The sequence below is a fragment of the Triturus cristatus genome, chromosome 4_1, assembly GCF_964204655.1.
Source record: "Triturus cristatus chromosome 4_1, aTriCri1.1, whole genome shotgun sequence".
NCBI classification, from domain to species: Eukaryota; Metazoa; Chordata; class Amphibia; order Caudata; family Salamandridae; genus Triturus; species Triturus cristatus.
The window spans coordinates 501832481-501850154 of NC_140585.1; the positions used below are offsets into that span (position 1 = coordinate 501832481).

Below are 17674 nucleotides of genomic sequence, written 5' to 3' on the forward strand. Positions count from 1 at the left end.
TCTCCATGGTTTATTTTAAGTTTCTTGGAGAAACTACTATATTTGATGATATCATCTTGTCAGCCATGTTTATAGCTTATAGAACAATATATACTTTCTTGGATTATCTGTTGCAAGTATGTTCAGTAGCACTATTTGCTTGAGCAGAGAGAGTGGCGAGCATCAAAGTTATTAATAAGATAGGAATGCAGATTTATGTCTTTGTGGTTATTGAACTTTCTGACTTATGAAACACAGTCACCTACTGCCTTTTCCACTTATGAAGTAAAGGAAGTTGATGAGCAGGTGAGATAACCATGGACACTGCAAGAGCTACAAATATAGGACTTGATTGAGAGTTTGGCAGATGGGTTACTTCATCCTACAAATGACTGATATCCCCTCCCTCCTACTATAAGTGAATTCTACCCTATTGCACCTCAAATAAGGAGCACAGGATATCTGTCACATTTGAGATGGAGTTGTTCATGCACCAAATACTAAATCAGGCCGAGAAACATTTTTGGCTCTTGTACTCAGGGGATTCAACTCATAGCCAACATTCTCTGAGTCCTGCAAGTGTCCCTGCAAAGGACTGTCTCACTGACATACTCAACTCCCTCAAAGCTACTTCTTAAGATCATATCAAGTTGATGTGTTATCCGCATCCCTCATCATAGCTCTCTCTGGGGATGCTCTCTCATCCCTACTCACCCTTGTCAATGACTGTCGCCAGGCCTCGGGAGAGGAGGAGGGGTACGAGGCAACCCTCATTGATGACAGCTTTCCACCTCTCCTGCAGGGTGCTGGCGGCCCCTTTAACGCCGGCTGGCTCATCGCGGACGAGGTAACGCCCCCTGTGACGTCAGCGGCAGGGAACCAATCAGGAGCGCCCATCTCCCGTAAGACGGAAGCCCGCGAGGAAGCCAGCGCGAAAGCCCATGGAGGAGAGCCAGGAGTAGCAGAGAAGGCGAGCGAGGAGAAGAGCGGAGAACGAGAGGCGGTGGTCGGTAGCGGAGCGGAGCGAAGTAGGAGTACGACGGAGGAGGTGGAGCAGTCCGGAAGAGGCGACTCGGAGGTCCGGACCAGCCGGGACGGAAGAGCTGCAGAGCCAGGAGGCCATCTACACGGCGTCTCGCCCCGCCACTCTCCTGGAGGAGGGTGGCTGGGAAAGGTACGGGGCCGGGTCCTGGGTCTATTACCTACACGGGGAGGGAGATAGCTGTCGGGGAGGTCACGGGACGTCTAGGGGCCCTGGTTCCTTCTGAAAAGGGGAAGGACTCGATACACGCACAAATCTCAGCATAGCACGAGTGTTTTGGTGGAAGACCCCGGTGACTCCTCACACCCTTTCCCCCCTCAGAATCCCACAAAGAAAGAGCAGGTCACTAATATATTGCTCTCCCTTCCTTGCATATACCCCGGAGACCTACCGCTGGAGGGAGACCTCGGAGAGGAGAAGGGAAGACCGGGAATCCTCAGACCGGAGAGAGAGAGCAAGACTTTGTGATTAATAAATACCCCAAACTGAATCCCTTGTCCAGACGTATCCTTCTTCTACCCACGGGGAGGGCACAGCGTGGGTGACAATGACTCACTCTTCCCAGAAGCTTCCAAGACAGGGCAAATCTTCCTACACCGAACGAAACATAAACTAGACCTTGATCACCTCAACCAGAAAAGGCCAATCACTCACCTACCATTAATTGGCAAGATCTTCAGAAAAGCAGTCTATGTTCAACTCCAAGATCACATTAATGCTGACCATCTCCTGCATGACAACTAGTCTGGGTTCAGATTATGCTGCAGCATAGATACCACTACCTTACATATCGTAGATGCTGACCACAAATGAAGATGACATTTGCCATCTGATATTGCTAGACCTCTCAGCTGTCCTTGATAGAGTCAATCATACCACCTTCATGAGCACCCTGGAGTCATGAGTGGGATTCACCAGCAATGCCTTTGACTGGTTTTCCTCCTACATTTTAAACCAACACTAGTTTGATCACCGAGGCACCTCCAGGTCCCAAAAGATCCCTACCACCTGCTTGCTGAGTCCCACAGGGTTCCATACTGTCTTCTTTCACTTTCAAATCGTACATGGAGCTGCATTGTACTCTACTCACAGATAACAGCATCAGGTTTCACCAATATGTTGATGATATACAACTCTACTTGAAAGTCTCCTCTGTTTGTGACATACAGCACCTTAAACACTATCTGCATACCTGGATATCCAGTCCCTACCTGAAGCTCAACTCAACCAAAACTAAATCCCTATTATTTCTCAAGAATAACAAACAATTTAGAGGACAAGCCTGGCTCAGTGGCATGAGCCTTGGTGGCTTCAAATTTCACCTTTTGATGAATGCCATGTAGCTTGCAGACAACCTCGACATCAACCTCACCCAGAGGAAAAACATTGCCATAAAACAAAGATGGCCTGGTACCAGCTCTCTCCTACAAAAAGTGAAACACTTTCTTCTAGAAATCGATTTCAGAACTGCTGTTCAAGCCCTTGTAGTCTTGCATCTGGGTGTTGGTAAAGCCCTGCTCAATGGACTTCCAGACTCCAAACTATCACCCCTAAATTCATCCTACACACCAAGACACATCTCGTCCAGGGCCAGAGGAAATATGATTACACTACCCCATCATGATAGACCTCCATTAAATTTCCTTGCTAGCCCACATCATGTTCAAACCCAGCTGCATCATTTACAAAGCCATCATGACCAGAACCCCAGCTTATCTTGCGGACAAGCTTGCCGTCTCCTGTGGTTCTCAGCAAACCTTCAGGCAGGATACTATCAGACCGAAGAATAAGTGCGAACAAGAAAAAGTAGGTTATTACCATTTATATACCCAGTATCTGGAATACCATCTCCGTATCCAACACTGTTCCAATTTAGGAAAGAGTTGAAGTCGGACCATCTCTAAAATATACTACATTACAGTGCATTAACAGTCAACAAGCCATGCTTACCTTTGGCCTAGAACAGCCCTCCACTGCCTTTTTGGTACGTTTGTGCTATAGCAATACCACCTACATAAATACTTTGAAACATATTCACAAAGGTAAGCTTTCATGTGTAGATCTCCTCATGTATAGATCTACACCTAGGTGTAATTCTCCTCATGGATTCACCATTTTCATGTGTAGATTTAAACCTAGAAGTAAACTTACAAGTCTCTACCTGAGATAAAAAGGTGGACACTCTTACGACTAAATTTAGGATTGAAAAGTCACTATTAGTAACTTTCCAGCTCTTTGGGGAAGATCTACGCTACTGGGCTGGAGATGTGCCTATAGAAAGAAATAGTGGATATTAGGAAAATTACTTTTAGATTAAAAGGATATCTATAATTGATTATTTGTTTTCAATTAAAACTATTAAACAACTAAGACCACCACAGCAACAAAGGACAACACATCTGCATAAAACCTTAACATATTATGATATTTCAACCTAACATAATTTAAAAAAATAAAAAATTAAAAAATAATTTAAATATTATGTTTCCCTTCCCAAACTCTTACAGTATCATTTGTGTTGCAGGTGCCACAATCGTGGATGAAAGTTATGTATTTTATTTGTGATTTAAATAAGAAATAGTATGTTATCATTTACAATATATGTATTACAATTTATTACATTTACAATATAATTTATTACAATGTTGTTATTTACATAAAAAAAGAACATTCAATTTTTTAGTTTAAAATATGTTATTGTGTTGCCTGGTTCCACTGATTTCTGCTGGTGTGTGTTGCATTGCCAGTGGTTGGCCATGTATGATGCTTGACATACTCGAAAGCTGTGCTGGAGTAATTTGGGAATGTTTTGACAGTAGTACTACTGAAGTCGATTTATACGTTTATTTTAAGAATTGCAATTGGCTTACTCTTATGTGGTTGTGTGTTTTGTATTAACATATCCCTCCTATACTGCTCCTTCAATTTCTGTTAACCTCATCCATTTTGTGGTAATTTTTCCCCATTTCCCAGCCATTCCCCATTGTCCCTCCCACATTTATTCGAAATCGTAAATATATGTGTCTGGAAAGGCATTGTACATTGCATACCATAACTGGTGATTTTCAGGGCTTTTTTCGGTTTTGTGTTGCCTGAACCACAATTAATATCTAAATGTTTTTTCCAGTGAATTTCAAATGATGTGCTGCATTCACCTGCCATGCACAATTAGGATCCCTGATACAAACAGCATTCAGTCACATGCAGAGTGGGGGGTAATTAGTGATTGAGACTTTATTCCACTCCGCATTATTGTTTGCCCTCTCCCTTATGACAAGCTGCCTCCTTTCTCTTATGACAGATCTGCTCAAAACTTGACATTCCATCAAAGCTAAATATGCTAAGTGTCTGGCAAGCTTTTTGCGGATTCATCAAATGGTACCACATTTATTAGCAAAGGAACACTTTTTGATCCTCCTTTAAATGTGCCCCCTGTGCTGGACCTGCATGAAATCAAGAACACCAAGAGTAAGCTTAACATGTTAGGTCTCTACTAGCGTTTGGGCAGATCCACCAAATGATGCTGACGTTATTAGCAAATCAAAAATGTTTTGACTCCACCCTATTTAACTTGCAACCCACCCCCTACATTGAATCTGCCATGAAACGGAAATACCTGCACTGGATGCAACTTCATTAGCAAATGAAAATGTTTTGCCCCTCTCTTTAACTATGACGCCCTTGATGGATTGACCAAAAAGTTGACTAACAAATATAAAGCAAATTATTCAAAATGTGTGCCAAAGTTTATGCAGATTCTTCAACAGTGGCAAGGTTATAATCAAATGAACACCGGCCCCCACCCCTCTTTTTAAATGGGTTCTCCATTAATGGAACTGCACCAATTTGAAAATACTAGGAGGAAGCCTAGCATGCATAGAATCTGCTGCATTTCATGTACATTCAAAAAAAGCTACTTAAAATATAAGCAAATCAAAAGTGATTTTTCAACTGTCATAAGCAAATTCATAAGCACATCAATAAGTGCCCTTTCAACTGTCAAAACACATAAAGTGTTAACCCTTTCTAGCCCACCCAGCACTTTTTTCAAAGACAAATATTTAGAAAATGGATGTAGACAAAACCATGAAAAGCCTCTTTTTCTAATAAAGTTCAACAGACACACCACGTTTGCCATAAATATGTTCACAATCTTTTGCTGTAGTGGTGAGAATACATTCCTATAGAAACAAAAATTGGAAAATAAATTTTGCTTGGCTTCTCCCTTGCATGTTTTTTGTCCCTGGACAGAACTGCATGATAACTGATATGCTGAACATGAGCTGCATATGCTAGGTAAGTGCCAAAGTTGATGCAGATGACACTCATTAGTGACATAAGTTATAGGCAAAACAAAAATGCATTTTCAGTGGAAAGTATGGCTAAACCTTAACTAAACAGTAGAAGCTGCCACTGTGTTATATATGTATAAAGTAAAGATACATATAATATATAACTTCTGATAGATTGCATACTTCCAGATGAGATAATACTTTTAATAATAGTACAAGCAGATCGAAAAAGATTTTAAAATATATTTGTGATTATACAATTTACATTACTCCTACATGTCTAACGAATCAATTTTAAATTTCAAATAAAGGTAACAAAGCATTTTTTATATATAAATTATATACAAATTTGAACGATATTAAGAAAAGTCTGCAATACCATATGATGGCAGATTCAACTGAGTTAATGATTGGGAGGTTTTAATGAAACCCTTATATATGCTATAAAAGGGATATTCACCACATCAGTTTCTATGTTAACAAGTTAAATTTGATAGAGGGAAAGGAGACAGGATATAAATCGTAATTGATTATTATGGCTACAATATATTGATGATTATTATTTGAATGAAATGTGAATGAGTTGTCAATACAACCACGTATCAAAGATTTGACTTTGACTTGGAAGTACAGTGAAACACCACTTTTGACATGAAGCAGCAACTTCACACATCCCTCCCCATTAAGCCCATAACAGGTAACAGCATTCTTCTAGGCAAATGACATCATTCTACTGTTTTGAAATAGAGTATCCCCTATGGTGAATTAATAAGAGCATACAGAAACTGCAGTACAGAGGTGCTACATATACATGTAAACAAGAATTGTCAAAGCCAATGGGTCTTGCCTTTGGGAACGTTTGGCTTTGCTGTAGAGCATCTGTAGAGCCTACATTTTGCTGATGATGTGCAGGATGGCCAGAAGAAGAAAAAGAAAAAATAAGCAGTGAAATGACCAATAACAGACACTTCACTTTGTAGGAATGTGATGTATGTGTGTGCATGCGTTGTGATGTATGTACACACATGTGTTATGACCTTCGTTCATACACGAGTGATGATGACATGTGCATGTGTGGTGGCTCATACATGTGCATGCATCAGCAAGCATGCCTATTAAATGAAGCGTGCCATTTTATTGTATACCGATTCAAGATGGATTGGTAAGTAAAAGAAAAATTAAATTGAGCTACAGTGAAAAAACTTTTTCTAAAGCAGAGGGGTTGGTAGCAACTTACCAGGCAGGGACAAGACACACAACAAACAGCATCACAGGAAGTGTGCAAAAGATATGTTTTTTGTATTGTTCTCCAGAACACAACCTGGCAATAGGCTTTCTAGACCCCCTTTTACTGAGGACTTTGTCACTCATGCCAACCCGAGACACAAATCCAACTGGACTGCTACCACTACGAAACCCACTGAGAAATGCCTAAGTAAGATTCTTTTCAGGTAGCTATCAACCCTATGAGAGGATAAGAACTGGAACGCAAACTGTTTTGCATTATAGAGAGATACATTCAAGAACACTGTGAAACCGAAGGCACATTATACAGATGCATTTTTAAAATCAAACACGTATATTGGTGCTCACAATGTAAATAGTAACCATTGTGAATATAAACAATAAACTAGCAATGAAATTCACCTGAAATGTGAAGAGCAAATAACATTCCAACATATTGGTAAATTCATGAACCTTTCTATGTGGCATTATTTACAGTCACACCCTTGCCTGTCTGGCGAACTAAACTGGTCTTAGCACCAAAGAAAGGGCCTAGTTTGAGTTTCACAGATCGTTCACACTCACATACATCGTTTGAACAATTGAGCCAATGTTCAGCAAAATAGCAGCATCTGCTATTCTTGTCTGCACTGACAGGCAGGCTGACAGATAAAGACGACCGAGGGAAGGCTAAATGCCCCTCCCAGTAGCCTTCAGCAAAGGAAGGTGATCCGGTTCTGTTTGGCCTCAGTCTCAAGTCTCTGGTACAAAGTTCTTTTCTTTAACTCACACTTTGTTCTTAGCTTACATAACATATTTTAGCATTGTTAAACCTTTCTGAATAACAAATTAGGCAAAAAGGCCTTGGCATCCTTTTACTTACTTATATTCTGCAGAACCATGCCCTTTGTTTAAATTCAATTCATACAAAATAGCATGAAGATATTCAAGCAGACTTCACTGTCACGTTTCAATGAATAATGACATGAAGGAATGTTCATTGTATACTTCAACATTTATATCTGAATAATCAACATATATAATCCAAGCAAGGAGATAGCGAAAAAGAGAGAAAATAATATTTATAACACAAATGGCAATTGTAAAAAAGAAAAAGAAATGTCATACTGAGCTAGCAGCATAGGGGGAAGACATAAACAGAAAGGAAAACAGAGAGAAAGAGAAAGATAGAAAGAGACAGACAAAGAGAGAGAGGGAAAGCACAGGCACTCTCACAAAGGGCTGAACGTCAAAGAAAAAAGCAGTTCACTGAATCTGAGCTGTGGAATGATACAAGAAGGATACAAGTCGTCCAATCAAAAGGTTGGTAAAGAAGCTGTGCTCCAGGTAAAGAAAAATAGAAGAAGAGGAAGGAAAGCAATCAGAAAAAAAAGAAATTAGACTGGCAAGAAGGCACAGGTATATTTGCTGCTGACATGTAAAGTCTCACTTCACTCTCTTTGGCTTCCCTTTACATGGTAACATGACCAAGATGCTCTGTACTCTTAACAAGCGTCCAGTCACGAGCCGAAATGTGTTGAGTCCGATTTGCTAGTGGGTTTTCTATCAAATAAATCATTTTGCACGTTGCGCCAGCGTGTGATCCTTCTTCGCATCATAACACCGCTAAAAAAAGATTGTTGCACGCAAAATACTGAGTAAAAATGGAAATACTCTGTTAGGATTGTAACCATCTTACCGCATAACAAAATCAGCCTGATCGATTTTCTTGCCGCAGCCACTCCCCTTCAAGATCCCCCCGTTTCCAACGACAGAGCACTTTTTCAGCGGCAGCTTAAATGGAGTTTCCTTAAACAGAAATCAAGGCCATTTGTCATCATTCACAGGCCACACAGATTTGCAATAAACGGAAAGCAATAAAAGGAATCATGGCGGCTTTGTTTCAGATTTATACATTCATTTTTTCACAGATAATGTTTAAAAAGGCCATCCCTCGCAGCAGAACCCTTTACATGACACAGGTACAGGGCGGTAGTATTAACAATAATAAGAAGGACATTTTCTTCAAAACTTGTAAATTGGAAAACTTTGAGAGTGTGCATTCTCAACTTTGTGCTTTTAACATATCCATGTAAAGAGAAATCACATCAAAGCCACGAGGAAGGGTGCTGTGCATATTTTCATTGTCATGTTCCAAATTATTTTTAATGCTATATTGATAATGGGTGAATCCACCGAAAATGAAAGATAACACTGTTTAGAAAGGGAAAAATAATGGGCATGTGTGGGGAGCTCCATCGTTGTGTCTATTGCGCCCCAAATGATGTTGTGATGGACAACTGATCAGTCCCCATCTACCAACATGTGCTCATTTTGCTGTAAAGTTGTCATAACCGACACTATGGTACCTGAACTGTTATTTCCGGCAAAGGTTTTGTGAACTGTCAAGGGCAAAAAAGAATTTCTGTTGACCACTGCCTTCTTATTAAACTACTTGGCATTTAGTCTTGCCTGCTATTTTCTTTCGATACCTCACGCTTCTATCTAAGGCCTTTCACCTGCGATTAGTTTTTCACATTGACAAGTCACTTCCAACTCACCTTCACCTAAAGCTAGTTTTGCGTGTACCATAGCATCTGCTGTTATGGCCTCCACCTTCTGAAGACTGGTATGTGGCATATGGCACTAGAGAAGTAATGCACTTCTCTGGTCCTTCCCAACAATCTAACATGATGGCCTGCAGGGAAATGATCCCTTTCTACGCTCCTCTAAAGTTAATCATTAAGGTCTCCACAAATGATCAATAAGATGAATGTACAATCGATGAGAGGTGCCAAATAGAAATAGAAGCGTTCCCCTGTGGCGTGGACCTAAACACTAATCTAATTAACTGTTCCTGTAGGGAGCTAGCTTGGGTGATTGACCATCCTAACAAACACAATCGCTGCTGTGGGTGTGGAAACTCATTCTGCTACATATACACACTGAAATTGTCCTATTAACTCCCACTAACTAACTATGTCAGTTCAGTCAGTCTTCTCTCTCAGGTACACAAAAGTAGGTGCTCTGCCAAAAATACCTATTCACCTTTATTCAGACAACTACTACCAAAAACGTGTTATTAGTAGTGAATCAGAGTGTTATGTCGTAGATACGGATTCAATTGAAAAAATCAAAAAGCATAAACCAATCATATTTCAGTGAAGATGAAATGCTGCCACGCACATCTGTCTAACCGTAGTGTCGCAGGTACACAAAAGGAAAAGCATTTGGACCCATCGTAAGGTATTTGGGCCCAAATTTAGCAATCTTTGGCTCAATGCAGTAAGCAAGTGGATGTACTGTGTAACAACCAGAGGACAGAATTGCACCAGATTAACCAATATATGGCACTATTCTACTCTCTGCATGTGCAGACGCACAATCTGCTGCCTAGCGCCAATGCAGGCATTCTTGCGCCATGGTGCAAGGGTGCCTGTGTTGCAGGCAGGATTCTTTTTGTGCCGGAAGGTAGTCCTTCCTGTACAAAAATAATACTCTGAGGCATTTTCCTCTTGCAGAATGCAGCACACTTAGAAAGATGAAACAGCGAGGAGTAATAAAGATATTTCTCCTCGTTGCGCCTCCTCTAGGAAGGTGTGGTATTTTGACGCATTCCCAGGTATACCCGTCTTGGTAGATCCGAGTATTCACCAACATCCATGGGAGGATGTGTGGGAACACCCACGCTCACCCATGGAATGCCTTTCCAGTCCAGAGTAACGAAAGGCAGTGACTTGTGCTCCCTTGTGTTATTCCAGATTATCAAGCAACGCATGGCCACGCCAGGTGGCCTCGTGGCGTGGTACATCTGACTTTAGTATTGTGTTGCCCTTACGACAACATGCGTGATGCAAGGGCAATGCAATACTATGATAAATCTAGCCCCTATGTCCCTAGGCCGTCAGAGAGCTGGTGGATTCCAACAGGTTATGTTGGCTGCGCCTTATGTAAGATTCCCTCAACCTCAGTAGGTTTCAAAATGACCCAAGGAAACAGGATGCTCCATTAACTGTCCTAAGTAGACTCAACGGAACACATTGAATTTAAAATGGAAACATTTAAATACTTATACAGCACTGACAATGACCCTTTCATTGCAAAAAGGCTATGGCGGGTTATTTAGAGTTTGGTGGATGCTGGACATCTACCAAAAACTGGTCGATGTCTGGTCTGCCATATTGCAAAATGGATAAACGCTCTAAATAAGGCAGATGGGACGTTCACCAATTTTTTTCGGATGTCTCGCTTCAACCAAAACCCTAACTACTCCCTTTATGTAGCAGTTCAAGTTGATTGATATTGCTTGGTTAATTAATACATTTGTATCATTAAAAACATTATAAAACGCATGTAAAGGAACATTTATATAGTAGTTTTTGGGCCAAGAACATCATAGAAACAGCATACATGATAGGTAAGTAAGTAAATACTAAGGTCCACTGCTTCTACTAAATAAAACACTCCATTTGGAACAAAAAAAATGCCACAGGTAAATCCTGAAATAATGTAATATTCTCATTCAAGAAAAGTCTTATATTTAGCACATCCAAGGCCTCATTACAGAAGTACCCCTCGCGTTTTTTAAATAACGGCGTGCAACTTTTTGGTTTTGTCTTTTAAGGTCCAAATACAGGTAATGTTGAACACCGTACAAGGTTTTCATTTTCTTACTTCTACTGCAGAATATTCAAATTTTGGCTCAGCTGGTCACTTAGCTGGTGAAGTGGAGACATTTCTGATCCTGGTCCTACCAGCCAGTTCTCAGAGGTGATGCAAGTGACAGACTTGCTTACTGTCACCATGGTCAAGCAGAAGCCGTGTAATCCAGGCTTGGTAGGAATAATGACATGTATTGACATTACCTCAAAGAAAGGGCTTGTGTAAGATTTTTCCTTGAGGCTCATGAGAGTAAATAAAGGCACCCACTAAATACCGCCAGATACCACCAAGCGCAATCAAAATGTCCACAATATTGAGTTTCAGTCTGGTCGTAGTCCCCAGAGAGGAAGCCAAGAGTGATGCTAAATACTTCATGTAATAATTAGAGCTCAGCCTCGTACAGTATTATTGTAAAAATGTGTGTCATTCAGTGGTGAAAGTGGCTAACAGTTCTGTAGAGCACATAGTACAATCATGTAGAGCCACTCAAAATGTAACCATGTAACGTCTGATTAAAGTAAGGACCATCTGTCGCGCACAGGAACAGCCATCGTGTTTGTCACACATGCTACTAATGATGTAATCATCACAGACCAGCTATCTGTATGTCTTGTATTCCGAAATGAAAGTACCTCACTGAACACGACTAACATGCACAAGCATTGACGGGGTCAGTGAACTGCCACGTTATGTCCTTTGATTATGAGCAGAAGCTGCCGGGTCTCTAATAAGGGTGAAGCATGCAGTAAATAAAGCTACCAGAATCAGGAATTCCGGCTTGCTATAACTCTGCACCCAATTCGTGACGTTAATGATGGAAATCATGTCATGTTGTCAAGTGTCAAGACAAGCAAACGGTGTACCTGCTCAGCCAGCATGCACAATGTTGCAGCCATAATCCTTCCTGGCAGTGCAGGAAGCAATCATCCCTAGAATGAGAAGCATAATGTCAGAGTGCAACCCCCAATGATAGTGCCAAGGCCTACATTCATTTTATACAGTTGAAAAGCACTACAAGGACTATCCATTCAGCTCAAACTTAGCTGTCTGACATGATACAAGCTCAGGAACCAATTCTTATCACCTGATTATTGTATGAGGGGGCATATCTACAAGGAAATGGCACAGTGCTGCAGCAGGTTTTACAGCGCCGTGCTGCAGCAAGATTTACAGCGCCGTGCTGCGTCACTTCAAAAATACAGGCATGCACCGTATTTACAACATTATTGTGCACCCCTGTGTTTTCTCTTGCACTGGCGCTAAAAATAGCTGCCTAATGGCAACACAGTCACCCTTGCGCTATAGTGCAAGGGTGCTTTCATTGCAGGGAATGATTGTTTATGTGCAGGGTCGTGTCCCTACCTGCATATAAAGAATCTATAAAGGTGATTTGCTACTTCTATGTGTGTTGCATTCTGCAGCACACATAGAAGTCACAAATTGTCATTATTTGATAAACACCCACTGCACGCCCCTTTCACACAGGTTACCATATTTACAAAGTGGCATTAAGCCATGCAAAGTGGCTTAACACCACTTTGTAAATAAGGTGCAGGGCATTGCGACTCCGGAACGTCCTATAAAGTGACGTTCCAGTGGCGCAATCCCCTTGGAAATATGCCCAAGATGTTCTGTTATAACAAGGAAGTGTGGTTCATGGAGAGTATGGCCTGAATAGACTCTTAAGCTGGGAGGGTAATTTAAGACCTTCCTTCCAGGACTGTTGCTTCCAGTGGTAACAACTGACTCTGTGGAAGAGCAACAGCTTCCTGTATCCCGTGCAGAGCTGTATAACAATGGTGTCCCTTGTTAGTTTCCTACAATTAGCGTTCCGTATAGAATAAACTTCGATGAAGAGCAAAACGTGTAGCATTCACTGCAGTGATAGAGTGCTGCTGGTGACCTCGTAATGGGACTGCAGCAAACAGCCTCATAGGGTCATCCCTGTAACCAGCAGCGAGCGGCCCGTGCGTGTAAGAGCGGTGGGGCCCGGTGGGGGTGGGGATTTCGACACATGATGACGAGGGAAAATAAATAAAAAAATACATTTTCCCTCATTGACGTCTGTCTAACCCTCCCCCCCCCCCCCCCCCCCCCACACACACACACCACCACCGGTCTTACCTGCACGGGCCGCGGCTACCTGTAACAAAGGACAATGCTACCCACAGCTGCCTGGTTTTGCTAGGGGAGGTGACTAGAACTCCGCCCCGAGGCCCTAGGGTAGTACAGAGATGAGACAATGGTAGTAGAGGAAAAGCGGCAATGTGAAAAGGGCCCCAGAAAGGGAGCATATGCAGCAAGAAGTACCGGAGAGCAGAATGACTCATTGTTGCATATGCATTGCTCCTATGTTGCAGTGGATATTGAAAGGCAAATCAGTTCACGACTCCATCTAAAACAAGCATTGGCATAGCCAATAGGTCTCGCCTTTGGTATCTTGTAAGTGGGTAGTTAGCCAGCAGATATTTTTATGTGCAGTAATATAAAGTGTTGCATGGCTAAAGATTTATAAGGTCCTGAAGTCGATACCTATTGGCTTTTTGTTTATAGCAAATAGACGTAAAGCAAAAAGTTTGTATGTGTAGGCATACATGTTTGTAAATGCAACCTACTGTTTTTGTAATAGCATTTTAGCATTTTGTTCCATGATTGTATTACCTTGTTATTAGTATTGTTTATATTAACTTTGCACTATAGTTCACTAGTCAATAGTAGCAATTACAGGTGCAACAAAAAAAATGACCAGAGCTTCTGCCCCAACAGGGACTATTGCTGAAACCTCAGTAGGAGCAGACTCAACCACAACTACTCCCATTACAGCAACAACAACATTAATCACAATTCTACCACAGCAGAGACCTCAGCAGGAAAAGGAACAGTAAATACAACAGCTCAGACTACAGCCACAATCACAGCAGGAATAACATCTGCAACAATAGCTGAAAGCAAAGCAAGGACAACAATCAAAATATAGGTGCTGACGATCCGCCCAGACTCCCGCAATGTGAATGGGACGCCACTCTACGAGAACAAGCGAGACGCAGGCAGGAGACACTACAGAAGTGTGGTGCTGCGCCGCGAATGATGACAGGCCCAGAGGGCGAACTAGTGCCTGGAGCCTGAGATTACCAAAAAGGCTGCAGCACCCTCTTCTGATTGTAACGTTTTGTACAGAACAATATGAAAAAAAAGTTTTTAGGTTTGGAGGAAATTCCGCCGAAAAATGTCAAAGTCAGCACAAATTTTCAGTGACCATGGCCACGTGACAAGGCTTGCCTTCTGTTGTGGTTATTACAATCCTGCTATACCCTGGCATGGGGCTCCTCACCTTGTAAGCAATAACACCCGGCAACACTTCACCAGAGGCGGACGCGCAATTGTGGGTTCTACACCTAACTATACAACCCAATCAAAACACACTCTGCATAGCGCTTTAGTATTGCGCTATAGCATAACAACTTTAAAACAAAAGCGAATGACCGCGTCTTTCCTGAAGTAACACAGCTATTTAAGTGCAAGCAATATACATGCAATCCCAGCTAAACATGCTTGCCAGACTTGCGCGAAACTTTACTTTGAACATGTCTAAACTTGCACTGCATTCAAGTATGCATACCTTCAAGATTAAAATGGAAAATTAAAAGAACAAAAAGGAAAATTACACAAGTGTTCAAATTGAAGTAAAAGCGTCATTGGAATTTTTAAGAGAGGACGCTTGTTAATCTTTTAAGAAAAATATCAGTCGAGAATGATTGGAGGTAACCAGAACAAGCACGCGAGAAGTGCGCGATGCTATGATGTGAAATAGGCGGCACGTTTCGTACAAAACAAAATGAACAAATTAGTTTTTAGGTTTGGAGGAAATTCCGCCGAAAATGTCAAAGGCAGCACAAATTTTCAGTGACCATGGCCACGTGACAAGGCTTGCCTTCTGTTGTGGTTATTACAATCCTGCTATACCCTGGCATGGGGCTCCTCACCTTGCAAGCAATAACACCCGGCAACACTTCACCAGAGGCGGACGCGCAATTGTGGGTTCTACACCTAACTATACAAACCAATAAAAACGCACTCTGCAAAGCGCTTTAGTATTGTGCAGCTATAGCATAACGACTTTAAAATGAAAGCAAATGACCACGTCTTTCCTGAAGTAACACAGCTATTTAGGAGCAAGCAATATACATGCAATCCCAGCTAAACATGCTTGCCAGACTTGCACGAAACTTTACTTTGAACATGTCTAAACTTGCACTGCATTCGAGTATGCATACCTTCAAGATTAAAATGGAAAATTAAAAGAACAAAAAGGAAAATTACACAAGTGTTCAAATTGAAGTAAAAGCGTCATTGGAATTTTGAAGACAGGACGCTCATTAATCTTTTAAGAAAAATATCAGTCGAGAATGGCTGGATGTAACTAGAACAAGCACGCGAGTGGTGCATGCGCGCACCATAGCGAGACATCTGGTTTGAATTATCCCGCACGCGTCTGGGCACGATAATTCAAACCAGATGGTGCCTTTGTGGGTAACCGCACAGCAATGGGCCGTTGGCGGAGCAAAGGCGGGACATGCTACCGCTTTTGCCCAATTGCGTGCTGTCTTTGTTAAAAAGACACACGCAAAGGCCACTAGCCAGGGACAAAACAAGCGTGTGGTGAGATTTCTAAAGCCCTTACATAAAGTCGGGCAGCGCATGCGCGCTGCGCTAGGCTGGACCTAAAAAGTGTACAGCCTAATCATCAATTAGCAGGAAACTCACAAAGTGCTTATTTTGTCGAAATAATGAACTAGGCTGAAAACAGTTATTAATAAGGGGAGGTCATTAAATCCATTGGATACGCCCATTACTGTATATCCTGCTGTTCTCCTAATAGTGGTTAGTCTAATGTCTTGCTTTAAAAAAAAAATTGTATAAGCTACAAGCGTATACAAAAACATTTGTATTTCTTCATAAGAGATTGAGAGAACGTTACTTCTTTGTAACTATGTGGTCCCGCATACAGTAATTAAGGCTTACAATCACAATGCAGTGGAATCTGGTTGTAAGTGTCAGTAAGTATGACATTTCTCACCCACTCTGTTTCCAGGGAGCTAGAAGGGTTTTCTCCGGTAGGTTTCTTTTAATTACATTCTGCAAAGTTTTACACTAATTGATGTTCTCGCTGAATAATATATCTGCTCTAAAGTATTCATGACTTCCATGTAACATATTCAGTAAGCAATCTTTAAACAATAAGAAATGTTTTTATTTTCTTGCACATGCAAGAACTGATTACCATATCTCACTTTTCGTCAAAAGTAGGTACTTGGACCCTCTAGTAGTGAAAATGACTAAAAATATGCCCTGGTTTGGGCTACAGATTGCAGGGATATACCTGATCTCAGTTTTAACGCACGTGAATCTTGTCAATAGAAATGTGTGAACCAGGTGAAAGATTCATTAGAGCATGGACTATGGAACGAAAACACATTGTAAAATGTAATGTAGTCTCAATAATGTTTCCATTCATACAACTCCTCCTAGTCTTGCACGTGGGCATTGAATGTTTGACTAGTAGGTGTGGGTGTATTATAGGTGGGTTAAGGCTTCCACACCATTTACAAGAGTTACGTGCTATCTCGGTGTCTTCTAGATTCAATGAGTGTCAGTGCGTCTGGTGGCACCATGTATAATACACTCCTTGGGGACTTAGCTCCATTTTGTGCATACAGTTTAAATAGCACAACTGTGCCAAAGGAGGACACATTTTACAGTATACTGCCTGTCAGGTCACATTCTTTATAGCAAAAGTATGACGCTATAAAAGGAGCATAGGCATAAATATCTTAACAACTATACAAATACATATATAGCTGGTTTCCCTTGGCAATCACCAAATGTTTGACACACTGTGCTACACACAAGAATAATCCAGCTGCATGTTAGTCCAGTCATGACATCTCGAATTATGATGAAGCAGCTAGTGCTGAGACAGAATATCGAGTTGGAAATGTCACCCAAAGGACCTCAAAAACTTCCGGTTCATCTCCCTGCTCCCGTTCCCGGCGAAAGTTATTGAGAAGATAGTCAACAGACAACAGACCCGCTTCCTCAAAGAGAACAACACCCTGGATTCGTCCCAATCCAGATTCCGCAGCAACCAAAGCACCGAAACCGCCCTCATCGCCACCACCGACAACATCAGGACCCTACTAGACAACCGCAAAACCACTGCCCTCATCCTCCTGGACCTCTCGGCCGCCTTCGATACCGTCTGCCACCACACCCTACGCACACGCCTCCACAACACAGGGATCCGTGACAAGGCCCTGGATTGGATCACCACCTTCCTCACCGACAGAACCCAGAGAGTCTGCCTTCCCCCATTCCGATCCATAGCCACCAAGATCACCTGCGGTGTACCCCAAGGATCATCCCTCAGCCCGACCCTTTTCAACATCTACATGACACCGCTCGCCAACATCGTCTG

General features: G+C 41.8%; 1 protein-coding gene across 1 annotated transcript in view; it reads right to left on the reverse strand.

The window, feature by feature from the left end:
• Positions 1–17674, reverse strand: part of ST8SIA1 (ST8 alpha-N-acetyl-neuraminide alpha-2,8-sialyltransferase 1) — a 551780-nt gene that overhangs the window by 192791 nt on the left and 341315 nt on the right. Inside the window, exon 3 of the mRNA XM_085652735.1 lies at positions 8237–8346. Coding sequence (XP_085508861.1) covers positions 8237–8346 — 110 coding nt within the window. The remainder of the gene's footprint in view (positions 1–8236; positions 8347–17674) is intronic.